The sequence below is a fragment of the Triticum urartu genome, chromosome 6A, assembly GCF_056163025.1.
Source record: "Triticum urartu cultivar PI428250 chromosome 6A, HENAU_Tu73, whole genome shotgun sequence".
In the NCBI taxonomy this organism is placed as follows: domain Eukaryota; kingdom Viridiplantae; phylum Streptophyta; class Magnoliopsida; order Poales; family Poaceae; genus Triticum; species Triticum urartu.
Window position 1 is genome coordinate 24522777 of NC_141878.1, and position 20159 is coordinate 24542935.

Consider the following 20159-nt stretch of genomic DNA (forward strand, 5'->3'; position numbering starts at 1 on the left):
TGTTTCTGCTCGAGAGACTACACGAAGGTATGTATTTATAGACCAAGAGAGTAGCTTCGGTTTGGCATATTCGCTGGCATATGCTGCTCGCGTTTCCTTTGTCTTGTTTCGGCTCAAATTAAACATAGTTTAGTAAACACTTGTTGCAACGATCGTACATCTGTTCTGTTCAACTTATCACGGCTGCCAAACTACTTATATGATATGAATATATATGCTATGCAGGTCATTAATTGTACCAGTGCAAAAGAGTTGACACTGTTGGGTTTATTCGATCTGACTGCAGAACTTGCAGGCTGAGATATTCCTACGCCAACTGTAAATTACGAGCTCTTTCTTTTTGCAAAGATGTAGTACAGATATAAGAGTTGACTCTACTAACTGCAGAGCTAGCTACAGTACGTGTTGTGTTGCTGAAAACTGTGCAAAGAGTTGACTCTGGACAATAGCCTATCACATTTGTGCTTGCGCACATGTAGGTACCAGTAATATCCTGTGAGTATGGTGTTGTAAAAATAACCAAGGTCCTTTCTTAGAAAAGAAGGAAGACCCCGGGCCTCTGCATCTCAGTGATGCATGCAGCCAATTTATTAATTATTCATTAAAATCTTACAAAGTAATACATCAGTACGTATGAAACCACCATCTTGACAACATGTGTCGCTACTCCTATCCACTAGATGAATGAGCGCCGACAGTCCGAGCCGAATACCAAACAGACCTAGCACCATATATAGCTTAACATCTAAAACTGGAGGCCCCAACCAAGACACATTACCGGGTCTGGGGCACACACTAGTCCAGCACACTCTTAGAGGCTGCCGCCACCCTCTTTCACCGATCGATCTTTAGAGTTGTTCTGGCGCATCAACCTTGCCAGGCCTAGCTGACGTCGACGCCATCACGACGCCAGACAACACCTCCATCCCGCGCTCATCCATCATCAAGTGCCCACCAACGAGACCCCGCTGCTCCATGCCTCCGAGACACGCCGTTGTCGACGTGCTAGATGCCACGCCACTCCTCCTTCGCGAACACCACCTGCTGCCACTCGTCCCATCCCATCCGCCTACAGTTCCTCTAACCGAGCACCCGAATGCCCCAGGCGGCGCCTACAAGAAGGGCACGACACACACAGTGCCGCCGTCGTCCAATCTGAGGAAATTTTGGGTTTTCACCCGGGCATGGGGTCAGGATGGAGGGTAGCAACCTCGACGGCACCTGCAAGGAGGAGAATGACGACCTTGGTCGTCGCCACCGTCTGGATGAGCGAGTCATCCAGAGTTTTCTCCAGTCGGATGTCACCTCTACCAGCTCCCGCGAATGCACCGAGGCCGATGACCGGGATCACAAGCCACTAAGTGCAACAGGAGAGAGCCTACAGTGGGGAGGAGATCCACCAGCAACTCACCGCCCACGCGGTCAAGATGCCGTCCATCCACCACCTGCGAGGGCCGCCATCCGAGGGTGCCGTTGCTATGCCTACCAGGGCAGCCGCCCAAGGTCCAGATTCCTCTGTGATGACCGAAGCGACGAGATCCGCCCACGCCATTGCCCAAGCCCGCCGCCGGGAGCCGGCACACTGATGGAAGACCCACACCCCAAGGATTTGGGCGCCCATGCACTGCCGCAAGCCCGCCACCATCGGAAATCGTCGTGGCGTCAGGAGGGCCGCACCCTGCGGATCAGGGCGCCCACACCGCCCGTGGATTCGGGGTATGGAGGAGAGGCCCTCCGCTGCCGTCATCGCACGCATGGGCTTTGCCCGGCGCCGATCACCGGCAGCTGCAGAGGGAGAGGTGGGCGATGGGGGAGGGCTAGATGGCAGCGACTGAGACCTCCCGTGTCGCCTACGAGGGCGGGGGACGACGCGAGGGTGGATAGGACAAGTGTTTGCCTCTGAGTTCGTGAGAGCGGATAGGACCAAGTGTTTGCCTCTGAGTTTGCGAGAGCGGATAGGACCAAGTGTTGTAAAAATAATCAAGATCTAGCTTGCGGCTTAGCTCGTACTCAAGATTAGCTCAAGTTTAGGAGAGGACCAGTTGACCAAAGTAAGTTTTGAGGACGCTGCGTTAGTGAAGGCGAACGATGTAGAACTAATAACTTGCAAGTAATAATATGGCGACTTGTCAGCTAACCTAAGATATTCGATGAGCTTATCAGGGTTGCCAAGCTTTTGTATATGGTTGAGCTTATCAAGTGCTAGCCAACCAAACGTGTATAACTCCTATGTATACGACCAGGTACGAAAATCACCACATGAGAGAGTACGGATCAATGTTGCGTTGGTACCTCGTCATCGATATCCTTACGCAAACTGGATCGATCCGTCCTTATACTGGCTGGCATTGAGATCTATCTGGAGATCGATCGTCAAGATACGTATCATGTTTCACCTTATTAATTTATCAGAGCAGGTTAACCAGCCGAGTCAGCAGTACGTGTACTGTTGCATGCACGTCGTGTAGCTAGCTAGCTGAGTAAGTCCACGACGTGTTTTCCGTGCGTGATTCCCGCCCTGTGTGAAAGTCAAATTTGTTAGCTTGAGTCAGTCAGTGCACATGCATGCACGTTGAATCCAAGAACACCTTACGTGCGTACGGAACAGACCATGTCTTTCCAAGAAAGACGCAATAGATCATTTATTCCCGGCCGTCAGATTTCGAAAAAAGGTTCCTCACTTTGTATTTCAAAGCAACCGACCGATACAACCAATGATAGGTGCTAGGACAGAAGCAGCATAGTCACGTTCAAAAGAAACGGAAGAGAAAATACAAAAGAAAGGAATGACAACAGAGTCGGATCAACGAAAACAACAATGATCCGCGACCGTTGCGCCCTCCAAAAATACCACCACACTCCTAGTGTTTCGGACCCACGCATACCAAGCAACACCTTCAAGAAGGAACACAAATGATGACGAAGCTGTTGCCCGGACAGGTCCTAGGGTTTCCCCCGGTACGCAAGGGGGAGTGGATGAGGGGGATACCCGATGTCCTTCAGGAAGGAACGACGGCGCCCAATGGCGTCGCTGCATCGGTGCCGGCCAAGCCAACAAGGATTTCTTCCGTCCACCACACACCCACCACCTCGACCGATCCGTCACGCTCCACCAAACTCGCCGTCCATCCATCATGTGCCACCACGGTCTTGGAGCCACCACCGCCGTATCTCCATGGGGATCGAAGCGGGACCGGCGGATTGAGAGGAAGCAACTGGGAACAAGGAGCGGCAAAGTCCGCCGCCACGTGGGAGGGAACCACCTCCACCGCCATCGGCGGTTACCGACCGGATGCACCAAGAGGAGCACACCAGGCACATAGGCCCGACCGAGCTTGAAATGGCTTGTGAAAGCTCCCGTCGCCGCGCTGCAGTAGGCGTGCCACCGTCTCCACAACCTCCTGCACGAGCCGCATCTCCGTCCATCAGAGCCGTCACAGGAGAGGCCCGAGCCAGGCCCGCCCAGATCCAATTCAGGGCCCCTAAGAGCCCAAATTGTAATGCGATGATGTAAAAGTGCCACTAACTAGCGAAAAAAAAGTGTCTTTAGAAGTAACTTGCCATGGATTTTGCTTACGCACGGTTAACCAATCGCCAAAAGAGTTTAGGGAACACAAGTTGAGTGAGTGGTAACTAAAAAATCTTGGCGGTGAAAGTGAGAGGTATCGATCAAGTGGACGTTTATAATTGTAGGTGCACCGTACAAGAACAGTTGACTCTTGAAAATCACCAGCACATGCAACTGTACGGTGGCTGGCTGGCTGCGTCTTCATCACTGCAAAAGGTCAAAAGTCAGGCTCCGTTCATTATGGGCACCGTTCTGTTCTCCGCCGTTGAGCTTACATATCTCTGGGCTGCTGAACGACTTATACCAGATAAGCTATATATATTTGATGGGACTGCACGTTAGGCCATTAAGTGCATGCACAGTTGTTGCAGGTACAGAGCCGTGCAAAGAGTTGACACTGCGTATTCAAGGCTTATTCTCTGATTCCATCTGGCTGCAAAATGGAGTACTACTGAGCTAACTACAAAAAACGGACGAATTAACAACTTGTTAGTTGCAGCGGTTGCACATGCAAGAGCATGGCCGGTGGTGCCTGCAGGTTTCTCCGTTAATCAGTTGGTTCAGTTGGCACCAAGAACTAGTTTAGCCAGGGACACGCATCATGTGTGCTTCTTGTTACAAAAACTAGTTTAGCAGTCTGCTCGATCATTGAGCAAAATTGGAGAAAGTAGGAGTACTCCAACAAAAGGTAGCCAAGTAGTACTGCAACACGAATGTAGCCAGGTTGCAACTTGCACAAGTCTGGCCATATGGGTGCGCCGCGAGACCCGGCTTTCCTCAAGCAAGTGTCCTAGATGAAGGTACTGGAGAAAAAAGTCAATGTACAAAAAAAATGTAATGCTGATTTCGTTTTGACAAAAATGCAATGCCGATTTTGCATGAAAACTTCTGTGAAAAATGAAATTACGAGCAAGGTGTGGTTTAAACGATGACACACGGATCACCTTCGATGTGCACCATGTGTACCCACTACTTCGGACCGAGGATGGTGAACAACCTAAGGATCGACCAAGACCCAACTCCAAGCATCCCAGCCGGCAATGAAAAATCCAGAGTCCAGAAATTGTCGACTTAACCAATGTCAATCATATCAATTATAGAGGAGGGTGGACCACGATTGACACTCTCAAAGCAATAGAGCCGCGGGGAAGGGGGCGGTATAGAAAGTGTGATGGTGGTACCACCTCCCCACACAACAGCAACGATTGCAACATGTGGTTTTAATGTTTCTACCGGCAGAGAATGGGAGCTTGGAGGAAAGAAATTGAAGTTATCGCCTGTTGACTTCCACGACTGTCCATGATGCATCGTGTGACTAAATACGTCTGCAATAACATCGATCGTCAATCCTTAGGTGCCTACTAACGGCAGGGTTCCCTATGACCTGCGTCGTCGTGCATGTCTCATGACACCTAACTCATGTTGCTCCAGGGGCGGAGCCAGCACCCAGCTACCCTGGGCACTTGCCCGGGCTCGATGCGTTGGCGATGTTGTAAGACGTCCTATTTTAACTTGGCACATCCGCCTGTACGTCGTGGTTTCCCGGGCAAAATTGTTTTGGGCTTTTCTCAGTAGTGGGCTTCGTGAGAACTAGCGATGGACCTTGGCCTAGAAAGCCCCAAGCGAGGAGAGCCTGTTCGTTTATTCGATAGGTAGATCGCTGCAACTCCCAGGCTTTTCGGCTGTTCACCCCACGACTGCCGGCGACTGGTAGCGGCGCTAGGCTGGGCGGCTGGGCATGTTGCTGCCAACGGGGATGCTAGCGACTCGATCCAGGCAGGAATGGCATGCAACCTCCACTACTCATCCTGTCCCTCGTGATTAGGTAAATTTGCAAACCTAATCTGGCCATCCGAGTAATAGATTTTTTTTCTGAAAATCTGAGTAATAGACTTGGGGCTTAAATTTGATGTTTGTACGTGGGGAAGCCTAGTGTGTGATTTAGAGGTTTTTTTCTTAATAGCTGATTGTTAAGTTTAAATTTTGGAGAAGCTGAGGTTTTTGGTTAATAATAGAACAAGCGCTCACAACCTGTTTTATCTATTCCCACATTGATATACCAGTCCTAGAAAATCGTTATGGATAGAAGGTCCGTAGAAGTGGAAGTAGGATGACAGGAGAAAAGAATAAGGGGTACTAGAAAAGAAAATTTTGGACTTTCTGCCCACGAAGAAATAGTAGTCGGCCTTTGCGAGGTATGTTGAAACCGAATGTTCATGCTGCATTAATCATGATACCAATGCATGTGCAACCGGAGTTGTTATAAGGGATGAAAAAGGGTAAAGAATCTATTTTAAACAATTGCACAAACCAAACTCACTGCCTGCAGGATGGAGGAAACAAAAGTGTTTTATCTAAGATATCCCACAAGTCCATCCCTTTTCATGAGGACATTCGAGCATCACATTATGTCGAGAGCATCTAGCACAATGTATCTATCTGAGTGCCCCATGAAAAGATTTTCTATCTTGAATCGGCGCAATCAAAATGTGAATGATATGCAACCGGAAACACAAGTATGGTCACACCAGTTCACTTCAAAATTACAATTGTATTTTCACTCCATATTGGTGCAGATTTGTGGTTCAGAAGTTTAAGGCTATTTTACATGTTCTCTATCTGAACACCCGATTGTGATTTCCAAGTTAGACACTTAGGCTGAAGTTTGCCCAGGCTAAACAAAATTTCTAGCTCCGCCACTGTGTTGCTCCAATCTTAACGATGAACCATGGCTGCAGATGCAGCTGAGTTCACTGCTCTCGAGAAGAATGATACTTGGACGCTCGTCCCTCGACTGCATGACATAATGTCATCAGTAGCAATTTGGTATTCACAGAGGTTTGCCGGACCACCCACTATAGTTCCCATAGCCAACTACATGGACAAGGGGAGTCACCAACACTCACTTCACGGAGGCTTGCTGGAGTGAAAACCTTACAGGACCACCGCCTGCCCGTCCAAGATACTGAGCCCCAACGAACTCCACCACTTGACTTCATGGGTGTGGTCGACTAGAGGAACGACGATAAGGTTCTCCTTGTACACCCTAGCACAACAGTAGTCACGTGCCCATGGCGAATCTGGCGAAGAATCGCCAATGATGACATCCCTACATAGTATCGGCTCGATTTGGGGGGGGGGGGGGGGTGGGGGGGGGGGGCAAGATTATGCGGCAGTCGTCAGCCCACCCCTAGGCACGGAGTACCCTGTAAGCCCCTAGCCATAGCATTGGGACCCCATGTTGGAGCTTGATCGCTAGCCTAGCGAAGAGGTTTCATCTGATATGATGATTGCAGAAAATTCACGACGGGAGCTAGGTTTTACGCTAGACTGGCCATGAGGAGGCGCGGGAGGGACGTTGCTGACTCGTCGCGACCGAGCCGCGAGTGGCTTTGACCTAGAGACACCGACTAAAGACGGCGAGGGAAAGGGGCCTAGGAAAAGAGGGCCATTGGCTGCTGCGGGGTGGGCGCTGCCCGAGAGAGGGGCAATGCGGGAGCGAATGGGTAGGTTTTCGGCCTTGATATATGGAGATAGTCTTCTACACTCTCAAATGGATGCTGGTTGGGTTGGATGGTGAGCTCTCTACCGGTGGTTCATGATCTTTTGTCGTCCAACTTTTATTTATGTGTACTAATTGCCAATTGTGTCGTATTGAAATGTGGAAGTGCCTCAATATGTCGTACATGTAGTTGTACAGTTAGTCCTTTGTCAAATTGTTGGCAAGGTCGAAGCCGACAAAAAGGACATACGTAACTTCCTCAGAGAGATCTGGTTAGCAGGAGTTCTACAAATTTGTCAACGAGTGACTGGCCTCTCGACTGGTTCAAGTTTACTCCTCCAGTAAGCAAATATGCCGAGACAAATTACACCGTGTAACTCCGATGTGGATGTGGACAAACATATAAGGATATACAATCAAACTTTAGGTTTCCGATGACGATACGAAGTTAGACTTTTGATGCACATAGCATGCAACCACCCCGCTCCGTACGCATTCATTTTGTGGCGCAGGATTTTGTTTATGTATCTCGTGTTTCTAAGTTAACAAGCTCTGATTGCACAATGCGATCAGAAACATGTTTATAGAAAACAAAAAATGGTCAAAAGTGGAGATGACACCGAGATTCGTGACCTGTCCCAAATAAATTTGCTAGGCTGCCAATGACAGGCTGCTTGTCTCTATGCATCTTACATATATACACAGCAAACGTACGGTGGTTGCTACGAAAGCGTACGGAGTGCAATATTCTTGCTTCAAATTAAGGTGGGTGATCTAGTATAACCCGAAATCTCATTAGCTGGCATCGAGGTCCGGCATGACAAGTGCATTTTGTCTTAAGCAAGTGTAGAGAGCTGACATCAGCCACGCCATTCAGGAGCAAGTGTATGGATTGGTCACGTACGGCGGTTGATACGGACCGGGTATTCTAAACCTCCAGTCATGGGCAGCTACCATCACTCATGGGCAGCTAGCATGCAAAGAGTTTGCAAGTACGGCCGGTGTAGTACGGTACTTTATGCATTGGTGTTAGCGTTTTTCTTCATGTTTTGTTGCTTAGCTAGTTTACTTAGGTGCTAATAGCTCAGCATATATTGACAAATGTTGGTGAAAGCAATTGGTGTACCAGTTGCCTTGTCATATGTGGATTATGGCCGTACATGCATCACCAGTGCTAAAAGTCCTCAGTCGGTAGGCAAGCAAGTTCTTGGAAGCAACCGTTGTAAGTGCGTCTCAGATAATTTGTGGTAACTATCCATGTTTGTGAAAACGATCGGTAGCGGGCTTTTCAAATTAATGGTGTGACATCTCTCGTATCTGAAGGCGTCACTGTCACGTACAAGTGAAAAGGTCACTCCCAGCGAAAAGAGGACAAAGTTGTGTCGTCGTCGTCCCCCCCCCCCCCCCCCCCCCCCCCCTAAGATACAATCAAGCGTTTGCATGAAGTGACGTTTAGTTAAAAAAAAATCGAAAAGGGGGATCTCCCCGGCCTCTGCATCAAAACGATGCATACGGCCATCTTATTAACCAAATAACAAAAGGTGCCAACAAGGTTCCAAAGTCTCGAGCCAAACAAAAAGCCAAGGAAAAAAGCAGCTCACACAGAGCAACAGACGGCTAGATACACAAACTAGCCCGAAAAAGATGCCACAACCGGCTGGCTAAAAATAGATAGGGAAACTAATTGCCTATCCTATTACATGACCGCCATCCAAACCGGTTGAAGATATCCCGAGCTACCATCTCCCAACAGATAGATCCAGTAACCAAAAGCTCCCTGGCCTCCATCAGAGTGAGTAGCGACCATGAACGGATCAGTGCCGTAGCTCGGAAAATAACCTGCAAAAAATGAATCCGTGAAGTTCTGTTAAAAACTAAGTCATTTCTGCAATTCCAGATAGTCCATAACAAGGCGCAAACTCCAACCCGAAGATGTCTTGCTAATGCAGGCTCAACCCCATTAAGCCATGTCCCAAATAAAGCATTGACCGAAGTCGGTGGAGTAATATTGAAAGCAATATGGACCGTCCGCCAAAGAACTTTGGCCAACGGGCAATCAAAGAATAGATGTTTAATCGTCTCATCCCGATCACAGAAACTACACCTAGTAGGTCCTGTCCAATTGCGCTTAATCAAGTTGTCCTTTGTCAGAATAATTTGTTTATGGACAAACCACATAAACACTTTAATTTTTAAAGGAACTTTGACAGCCCAAACATACTTGGAAGTTGGAATAGCATTCGAATTAATAACATCAATATACATTGATTTAACTGTAAATACTCCAGATCTAGTCAACTTCCAGCGCAATATATCGGGTTGGTCAGACAGTTGAACCTCCATCAGTCTCCTAACTAGATGGAGCCACTGTTCGAAACGATTGCCCGCTACCGACCGCCGAAACTGAATATTAAGGGGAACAGATTGGAATACCGTTGCCACAAACACGTCGTGTCGTTGAGCAATCCGATATAAAGACGGATATTGAATGGCCAAAGGTGATTCACCAAGCCAAGTATCCTCCCAGAAACGTGTAGTCGTACCGTTTCCAATAACAAATTTCGTCCTATTGAACATAGATTGTTTGACTTTCATTAGTCCTTTCCAGAAAGGCGAATCAGTCGGCCTAACTGCGACCTGGGACAATGTTTTGGTCTGGAGGTACTTGCTGCGTAGGATCTGTGCCCACATGGCCTCAGTCCCGGAAGACAGTTTCCACAACCACTTACTAAGAAGGCATCTGTTCTTAACTTCGAGATTTTCAATACCAAGACCCCCTTGGTCTTTCGGTCTACAGATGATGTCCCATTTAGCAAGCCGGTATTTTCTCTTAAGTTCATCACCCTGCCAAAAGAAACGCGATCGATAGAAGTCCAGTCTTTTCCTAACACCAACTGGGACCTCAAAAAAAGATAAGAGAAACATGGGCATACTCGTGAGCACCGAATTAATCAATATCAAGCGCCCTCCGTATGACATGAGCTTACCCTTCCAACAACTCAGTTTTTTCTCAAATCGATCCTCGATGCATTTCCATTCTCTGTTTGTAAGCCTACGATGGTGAATCGGAATACCAAGGTAAGAGAAGGGTAAACTCCCCAACTCGCACCCAAAAAATTGCCTGTAAGACTCCTGGTCATCTTTGGCTCTACCAAAGAAGAACAACTCGCTCTTATGAAAGTTAATCTTTAACCCGGTCAATTGTTCAAATAGGCATAACACTAGCTTCATATTTCTCGCCTTGGCCAAATCATGCTCCATAAAGATGATTGTATCATCGGCGTACTGAAGGATGGAGACACCTCCCTCAACAAGATGAGGTACCAACCCGCCCACTTGACCATTTTCCTTAGCCCTTCCTATCAAAATTGCTAACATATCCACCACAATGTTAAACAGGATAGGGGACATCGGATCTCCTTGTCTTAGGCCTTTATGTGTCTGGAAGTAATGACCTATATCGTCATTCACTTTAATTCCCACACTCCCTTTTTGCGTAAAGGACTCGACCTGTCGGCGCCAGGCTTCATCAAAACCTTTCATACGCAGTGCCTGTTGGAGGAATGACCAATTAACCTTATCGTACGCTTTTTCGAAATCCATCTTAAAAATTACTCCATCTAATTTTTTGGAATGGATTTCATGGAGTGTTTCATGAAGAACAACCACCCCTTCAAGGATGTTCCTGTCCGGCATGAAAGCAGTTTGGGATTGCTGCACCACAGACTGCGCAATCTGTGTGAGCCTATTAGTCCCGACCTTGGTGAATATTTTGAAACTAACATTGAGGAGGCAGATCGGTCTGAACTGCTCAATCCTCACAGCATCCATTTTCTTTGGTAGCAAGGTGATAGTTCCAAAATTCAAGTGAAATAAATGAAGCTGTCCAGAGAATACAAAGCTTGCTTTTGATTACAAAGCTTGTATATCTTTCTTCACTTACCTATATGGAGATTCTAAAGCAGAGATCACACGGAGATTAGGTGTCCTCCGTTGAATCTTAGGGCTGCAAACCTAAAATGTTTTTAGATCGACAAGCTATATATGATCATAATATATGATTGGGATTGTTGAGCGAATTGCATGGTTATTTTTCAAGACCCCATATGCCACAAGCATAAAAAAAACAATGGCAATCAGTCCCTTCAGAGCCGCCCAATCGAGATCTAAGTGGTCTCCTACCTCCTTCTTCCTCTAATGGTTTTCCCTATTCATCTTCTTCCTCGTCTGCTTCACAAGATGAAACAAATGATGTGTCTTGGAAAAGAGTCTATTTAAACTCTTTGACTGTGTGTAATAGCATATGTTGTGAAAATTCTGATGCATTTTTCTGGGCACGTCTGATTTTACATAACTTGTTAGCCAGTATATATGAGATCTACCATCGATCCTGTTTTTGCGCTCTAATTCGTACTAGCATCTAATTAAAGTACTTCTATGTTACAGAAGTTTGAAGATACTGCGAAAAGAGTTGACCCTATGGCTGCGAGCACATGCAAGATTGAGTACGATAGTACATCCTGTTTATGATATTCTGGCTGCAAACAACGATCGATGGGTGATCTATAGCCTGAGATCTCATTAGTTTTTGTTTTTATTTTTTGAAATGAAGAGCTCGTTAGTTAGACATCAAGACTGAGATGAGCAATTAATCGCGCATTAAGCAACCTTTCATTATTAGTAAAACAGGTTTAGATGCCTTCATGGCTGTCAGGACACGCATGCAAAAGAGTTGACCGTAGCTACAAACGCATCATTTGATCAGCTGGAAAACTGTACGGTTAGGTACGCGCCTACGCGGTTGCTGTACAAGTTTAATGATCAGTACGCTATTCTGGCTGCAGAGACGTCGGTGGTCTAAAGTCCTAATCCTCCATTAATTGGTATCACTCGACAACAACTATCTACTACTAGGACTCTAGTCTAGCTATATATACAACTGAGGATCTAGAAGAAAAATAGAAATGTTCTACATATTATACAGAAAATACAGTACAATACTAAATCTCTGGCATTACGGCCCGTACACATGCAAGATCATAGAGTAAGTACGGTGTAGGGTGGTTGCTTATATTCGGGCTGCATCGATCAGCGATAGCCTAAAGTTGTTAGCTACTTTTGCTAACTAGCTAGCTACATAAGAAGCTTGCGAAAACGATTGCTAGCTACAAATAGATTTAGTTGTATGCATGTTCTTTCATCCGTCGCCTTCGACGCCAGCTTCCTGGTACTGCACAAGGGCAAGATATACTTGACTAGTTATACTACAACATGTAGGGAGCACTTCCATTTGTTTTTCCTTTTGTGGGAAATTTGAGAGTTTTATTCAACTAATGCATTCCTGTTGCAATCATCCAAGAGGCTGCTGAGCAGGAAGCCTGGAGTCTCATCGAGCCAGTTCTCCGTAAAACGCGGAGTGCAAGCAGACTTCGCACAAAGGTGAGTTGGAAGGTTGGCCGATCGGTACAGATGCTGAATTACAAAAGATTTAAACTGACAAGCTAACTCTTATTTCTTTAAGAGCAGCGCCACCACAGAGCGTGATGTTTTCAGAGGTCGACTAACCAAAGGCAGTCGGTTTCCATTGTCACCAGCTTGAAGCATCAAATATGTGCAAAACTACAAAAGAACGATGAAAATGGATCCACGAGGAATGTGAAGGCACGATACATTTTCTCTTATATCTCATCTCGTAACATATTACAAGACCCTAAATGCATACTACAACCCTCCTCCAAGGGGTTGGGTAAGCGCCCACAAAGTCACGTGGTGTGGAAAATTACACCGTCTTAATAGGGCATCAAAAACCTAGACCCTAGAGGAACATACACGTATGTATACAGTGTATATACATATGCATATATACGTGCACGGTAGGGAGGTAGAAAACCCTCGAGTCTTATACGTGTTGGGGGGTGACGTGAGGTGGGGTGGCAGGTACGGCGAGGATGGCATTGCGTCTGCCACGCTCGGAGACGCTGTTCTCGGCAAACTTGATGATTGCGTTGTGTAGGCCCTTGCTCTTCTCTTCCTCCGTCCACTCGGCAGCGTAGTACTCCTCCTCGGTCGCGCCAGTGGTGGGTGGGAGGAGCATGGAACCCCACTGTGGGAAGTGCACGAGCGCGACGGGAAGAGTGCACGCCATGACCATGATTCCCATGTACTGGAGTCCTTTACCTGTGGAGTACTGCGACGACGTGAAGAAGAGGAACTGTGTGAGCCCGCCACCCACATTACCGCCCGCGCCGCTCATGCCGGAGATGAGGCCGAGGGAGCGCCGAGATACGAAGGGGATGACACCGTAGACGGCACCACACGCAGCCTCGACACAGATGGAGTAAAGGACCATGCATGTGATTGAGGTGGGAAGGGTAGTTGCGCTACCAAGACAGAGGCAGAAGGCTCCGCCGGCGGTCTGGAGGATCCAGATGTTCCAAAGGCGGGCACGCATGCCGAAGTACCGAGCACCGAGGTCGGAGAGGTAGCCACCCATGGGACGCGCGAAGACATTGGCCAAGCCGAAGCACGCGGCTATGGTGCCAGCGACCCGAAGGTCGAGGTGAAAGCTGTCGTAGTAGTACTCGGCGATGACGTTGTTGGTGGTGAGCTCGACGCCCATGCAGTAGCCATAGATGAAGACGAAGATCCACGTGCGGTAGTTGGTGACGGCGCCACACAGAACATTGGAGAACTTATCCTTGTTCATGTTTCCATTCTTCTGCAGGCTCCTCAAGTTGCCATCCGGAAGGTCTTGCCCCATGGTGAGCACAAGCAACCCCATCACCACCAACATCATTCCCGGCACAAAATAGGCTAGGCGCCATGCCATAAAAGGAGTTGCACCACATGCTAATATGGCATCAAAGACAAGGGGCATGATGAGCTGCGTGGCACCTCCACCCATGTCCCCCCACCCCGCCGTCAAGCCGCCAACCGTCCCGATGATCTTGCTGTTGAACATGGTGCTCACCCAGTACTGGCATGACACAAAGGTGGCAAGTGAGACACCGATGAGGAAGCGGATGGTGATGTATCCGCTAGGACCATCGATGACGGACATGCAAAACACCGCTGGTGCCGAGAGCATGACCAGGAATGCACATCCGTATCGCGGGCCTAGAAGGTCGCAGATGGCGCCCATGGCCAGCCTTGAGAAGATGGCACCGGATACAGAGGCGACCCCGGCGTTGCCGATGTCGGCCTTTGTGAGGTTGAGGTTGTCGCGAATGATGGGGATGAGTGGCGCGGCAGCGAAGGTGGAGACAACGCAGGTGAAGAAGGACATCCATCCGAGATGGAAGACGCGCATGTGTGGATTGCCAAAGGAGAAGATCTTGATAGACTTGGCCTTGTGCTCAGAGTCCACCGGCAGCAAGAAGTTGATGGGCGCTGGGGTGGTGGGAGTGGAGGCGACCTCCATTTCCATATCCTCTTGTGCTGAGGGAGGAAAGCTTCTTCTTCCTTGCTCCTTGGAGCTCTCAGAGCTGCAATGTGCTCTGAGAGACAACTGCTTAGCTAGCTAACTCTCTAGTTTGTAATGGTTGTGTTTGTGCTCGAAAAGATGAGAAGGATACATGTATTTATAGCATGCTTGAACCACTTCAGTTTGGCATATTCTTTGGCATATGCTCCCGACGTTTCCTATCGTCTAGATCGTTCCAGTATTCCATTCATTTTCCTTGAGTTGCTCAAATTAATGCACACCATCACTCCATTAGTTATATGTTTGACGTTCTCCTCTGATTCTTAATTTGTGTGTTTGTCCAACTAATGAAGAGATTCACAAGGATCGTACATCTGTCTTGTTGAACTTATCAGGGCTGTCAAGCTACTTATATGGAGATAATATATATGCAGTGGCAGGGCATTAACTGTTGCAAGTACGTACAGGACCGTGCAAAAGAGTTGACACTAGCTGTAGGGTTTATTCGATCTGACTACAAAACTTGCAGGTTGAGATATTCCGGAAACGTACTTGATCCTATGCTAAGTACAAATTAAGAGTTGACTCTAGGTAGCTGCAGAGCTAGCTGTAGTCTGCAGGTTACAGTATCCGAGATTAATTACTTCTGACACCACAGTTAACACGTCATTAGGCTGCTAAGTGCTACTCTTTCTCTCTCTCTCTGTGTCTGTCCGTCTGTCAAAAATAGAATACATGTTACTAGCTGCTTATTTTATGGGATAATTTCCAGTGGAAACATTACGAAGAAAGCCAGTGAAAATCTGCATGAAAACTATCTTTAAAAGCTTTAGGAGGTTCCACAAAAATGCATATGTTGCTAAGCTCATCTTATATAAACATGTAAAATTTCAAGTTCGATTTTTCACAAAAATGTTCAAACTTAAATTAATTTGGGCAGTCTGAAAAAATCAGTAATGAATAGTGACAAACATGAGTAAATAAAGTAGATGATTATCATATTTAATTTATTTTTTACATGCCTCCATAATAAATGTTAGTTTAGACTTGCAATTTCATGTATTTTATTGAACATCATCTTCCTAATAGACTTTATCACTGGTACATGTCCTATTAGAAATATGCTGCTAAATTTAGATATTAAGCACTTTAAGAGCACTCTAAACACCATTCCGTCCTAATTTGTCAGCGCCATAGTTTAGTTTCGGAAAACTGTTTTTCATGGTGTTAGGAGAACCGTGCAAAGAGTTGACCGTGGAGAAATATTTAGCCTCGATGTTGCAGTTGCACATGCAGGGGCTGGTGGCAGTAATATTCAGGGCGTGTACTATATTATCTCATATAATCAAGATCAGGGCTAATTTAAGGTTTTATGAACGCATTAAACAAGTTAAGATCGGGATAGTTGACCAAAGTTAACTAAGAGCATCTTCAACAGGCGCCGGTCGCGCCGCGCGCAAAAAACACATATGCCGCGTGCGCATCGGCTGGTTTGGCGCGGCGCGCTGCGCCCGCTCCAGCAGCCGCGCTAAAATGCAGCGCGCGCGCTCATTCTAGGCTATTGAAAAATAGATAGATTGCATAGATTTTAACGATACAAAGGTATTTTACATCCAAAACATAGATTGCATAATAATTAAAAAGGACAAACGATAAAAAACGAGATAGATTGCATTAAAAAAACTACTCTAAGTCGCTATCATCACTATCATCATCCTCCTCGGTGGTGTCGTCCGAGGTATCCAGCCAGATGTCCAACCACCGATCATCGTTCGGCGTGAAGAACGACTGCCCACCTGCTTCAACGAGATCGGACTGCGCGTTCGCCAACGCCTTGCGCCGACGCCTGTCCAACCGCGCCTCGCGGCGCCTTCGCGTGTCCTCCTCGCGACGCCTTGCCCAGTAGGCCTGCTCGTAGGCGACGTCCTTCGGGTGGCGGTGGCGCCACTCCGCCATGACCCGCTCGTCCTCCTGGGCGACGAGGAGGCGGCGCTGCCGCTCGGCGTGCTCCGCAGGGTCTTTTGCCGTGTTCAGACGCGGCGGCTGGGCACGGTCGAGCGCTTGCTGGAGCGTGTAGACATCCTGGAAGTTCATCTGGCCGCGCGGCCGGCCTAGGCGCCACGCCGCCGCGTCGTACGCGCGGCTGGCCTCGCGCGCCGTCCCGTACGTGCCGAGGCCGAGCCGGAGATCGCCGGAGCGTATCTTCGCGTAGTAGCCGCCGTTGGAGCGCAGGCGGACGCCGCGGTAGCCGGACGCTCCTCGGCGGCGCGGCGGCATGGCGGCGCGGCGGTGACGGGGCGGCGGAGGCGCGTCGGTGGCGGGGCGCTAGAGCGGCGCGTGGCAGAGAGAGAGAGGAAGAGGAGAAGAGGAGGCGTGGAGAGGCGCGTGGCGCGCGCCGCACTTTATATGCGCGCCGGAAGCGGCGCGCAAAAGATGGCGCGCAAGCTGGCGCCTTTTCGCGCGCGCGCAAGCGGTTCCCGCGCGCGTGGTTTTCCCGCCGCCGCTGGAGCGCGGCAAAACGCCCCGCGCGCGCTAAAGGCTGCGTTTACCGCGCGCACACGTCGTTTGGCGCGGCCGTTGGAGATGCTCTAACCAGTGCTATATGTATCTGCTGGCCAGTTGGTGAAACCAATGGGTAGCTGTACAAATCTTATTTCGTTAATTGTTTTCATTCATGTGTGTACCTTGTGCATTTCAATCAACAAAGCCTAAGTGAGAATTGCTCCCTCCGTCCCATGTCAGCTTGGCAACTTGAAGAGATCACTTATACCTATGATGAGCTTGATATCTGTCCCCATCCGTTGAACTTATCAGCTGGGTTGCGAAGCTACTTATACCTATGATGAGCTTATATATGATCGGTAGACTAAGTGCATAGCATGTAGGAGTTTGTGGGAAGGTATACACGAAGCTAGCTATAGAGTTGCAATCCAAACATATAACTCCAATGTACACGATAACACGACCAGGTACAACCAAGGCGATTCGATGGATGGAAGAGTTGACTCTCCATCCATTAGAACAGACACTAGCCCAAGCGTTGCACATGCAAAAGTACGGATCAGTGTTGCTGCCTCGTCATCGATCCATAAGAGTAAACTATATAATTCATCTCCGATGCGCTAAAGAGTTAGCATGTCGACCGATCGAGATCTATGTAGAGATCGACAAGATCGATGCATATTTTGTTTCCGATCTAGTCAGCACGACGTGTTGCATGTCGCCTAGCTAACAACAAGGCGCGCGTTGCCGCGCCCGCCATCTTGATGAAAGAATCTCAACACAATATGAATATCGATAAAGAAATTGAAGGTATAGTTATCAATTGAGATTTGAATTACTGTGTAGAAGTCAGCCATGTGAGATTTTAAAAAAATCCTTCGCAAATCCATAAGATACTGCGAATGCTCAAAAGATTGACAATGTGAGTTAATTATGACTTGTGTTGTGAAGTACGCACATAGGATAAAATATTGGATTTAGCATTTGAACATTAATACTTATGAGCATCCTCGTATGATCATCTAAACTGATATAATGAAGGTTTGTGTGCATCACTCGATGTAGAGGCCGAGGGCTTTACCTTAATTTTAAAAAATAACCTAAATTCACATAATAGACTATATATTGTAGCTATTAGATCAAATGGACCACATAAAGAGCTAAATATGATAAGGAAGTGTGCCAGACCTGCTGAAGCTAATGAAATAACTTTGAACTTTCTAAAGTTATTATGAAAGCGGCTGTAGTGGGAAGACGACTTAACTTATAATCTGTATTAGTTGTCATGCAAATTTACAAAATCTGGGGTACATGTCAAGGGCTCCATTCAACATCACAGATTCCGAATAGAAGAAATGATATCTAAGGTACCAAATAAGCACCTTAGTCATCTCAACAGCAGCATCAGATCATCCATTATTTTCATAGTGCACTGTATATTTATCCCTTCCATCAAGAAGCTGAAACAATTATATGTGTATAAATTGTGTTACCATAAGGAAATAATTGCACCGAGGGCTGCATATTATCCTGCAAGAACTTGGCTTGTACCTTAGATAACATGGTCAGAGAGTGCATTGTTTTGAGAACTTTCATTTGGGTTGTTGTGTCATCGGAGTTGCAAGTCGGTGGAAGAAATAGCAAGCAATCAGAGAATCTTGAATTATCCGTTCCTGTACATTTTCTCTAACATTTACTTTCAGTCAAAATTAGCTAGGTTTGGAAATTGCAATATGAGAGGAGCACATCATATCTCAAGCGGATAGGGCATTTGGACCTCAGCATCAAACAAACTTATCAGAAACTGAGTGAAATGCGCGTACAAAAATAATCTCATCTAGTAAATCTTATATACTCAATGAAAAATTTGGTGCACAGGGACAAAACGGCCATTGGATTTACCAACTTTCCGACTGGAACCGTGGCATGGGGTAGCAATTCTTCCCCAATTCAGCATCATGCCATCACCAGTAAACCCCCAAAAATAAGTTTCTCAAAAAATAATCGCGAATCAGTAAAGAATCAAAATCAACACACTGCAGGTATGAGATTGAAACAAAAGCTTTGACACAGGGGGCAGGGTGGTGACACGAAGTTGGAAGAGAGGAAATCAAATTTGTTTTCAGTTTCCCTCTTGCTCGTAACCAAACGCAGCCATGCACCATCGCAGACGGCTGCGACCGAGGAGGAGGAAGTGGCGGCGCATGCGTGGAAGGAACAAAGAAACGTTCGTTCTGGGGAGGATAGCCCTGAACCTGGACGACCTGGGCTTTTAGAGTACGCTTGGGAAGACGTGGGCCTTCGACAGCCGATTACGGAGAGAAACGCGAAGTCGTTCTGTGGAGCAGCAGCCCGCGAGAAGCTGCATCGAGCGCGTGGACGTCATGGGACGGCCGAGCTGATCTGTGTCGTACATTCGACCGATCCGACGACTAAGAAACTCAAAGCGTGTGGAGGCTCGTAGCTAGCTGTGTTATACTGTTTTGTAATTTGTTAGCTTCCTCGTAGTACGTTGTGTGGAAATCAATTTTGTTAGCTTCAATATATGAGAACATATATGTGAATTGAAGTAAAGTCTGCAAATGATGTAATTAACCAGAAGCACCACTAACTTGCACTGCCTGTTGCATAAGGTTTATTAATTGTTAGACAAGTTTACATGTACAGTTAATCGGCGAAAGTGCAGTAGCTAGCGGTACCTAATTAATTAGCCAGGTGGTGAAAAACAGGCCCTAAAACTAAGAAAAGAAAACCGTAAAAAGAGTTGACTCCAAAAACACCGGCACATGCAACTGTACGGTGGATGGGTCGTCGTCATCACTGTGTTCAAAAGTCAGGCTCTTGTTCATTAACTAAGTAGTAGTTGGCAGAATCAAGTTGCATCGATCTGCCCCCGTCAGAAAATAACCTATCTGGGCTGCTGAACGACTTATACGAGATAAGCTATATATTTGAGTGCGACATGTTAGGTTCATTGCCGTCGGTTCAAACCTCAAAGAGTTGACCCCGTACGTAGAGGGTTTATTCCAAACGTACATTGTCCTTCTCTAACTACAAAAGCCGTGCAAGATTAAGAATGGACTAGTTGCAAGGGTTGCACATGCAATGGTACGTTGGTGTCCGCAGATTTCGGTGTTACATAATCAGTTATTAGTTGACATCGA

At 47.2% G+C, this 20159-nt stretch overlaps 2 protein-coding genes across 2 annotated transcripts; both read right to left on the reverse strand.

The window, feature by feature from the left end:
- Positions 1 to 12737: 12737 nt before the first annotated feature.
- LOC125516057 (high-affinity nitrate transporter 2.1-like) lies at positions 12738 to 14609 on the reverse strand. The gene has a single exon (XM_048681543.2). The coding sequence runs from the start codon at positions 14494 to 14496 to the stop codon at positions 12970 to 12972; it is 1527 nt and encodes a 508-aa protein (XP_048537500.2). The 5' UTR covers positions 14497 to 14609; the 3' UTR covers positions 12738 to 12969.
- Positions 14610 to 16176: 1567 nt separating this feature from the next.
- Positions 16177 to 16770, reverse strand: LOC147963447 (uncharacterized). Its single transcript, XM_087529577.1, has one exon. The coding sequence runs from the start codon at positions 16768 to 16770 to the stop codon at positions 16177 to 16179; it is 594 nt and encodes a 197-aa protein (XP_087385703.1).
- Between the last annotated feature and the right edge of the window lie 3389 nt (positions 16771 to 20159).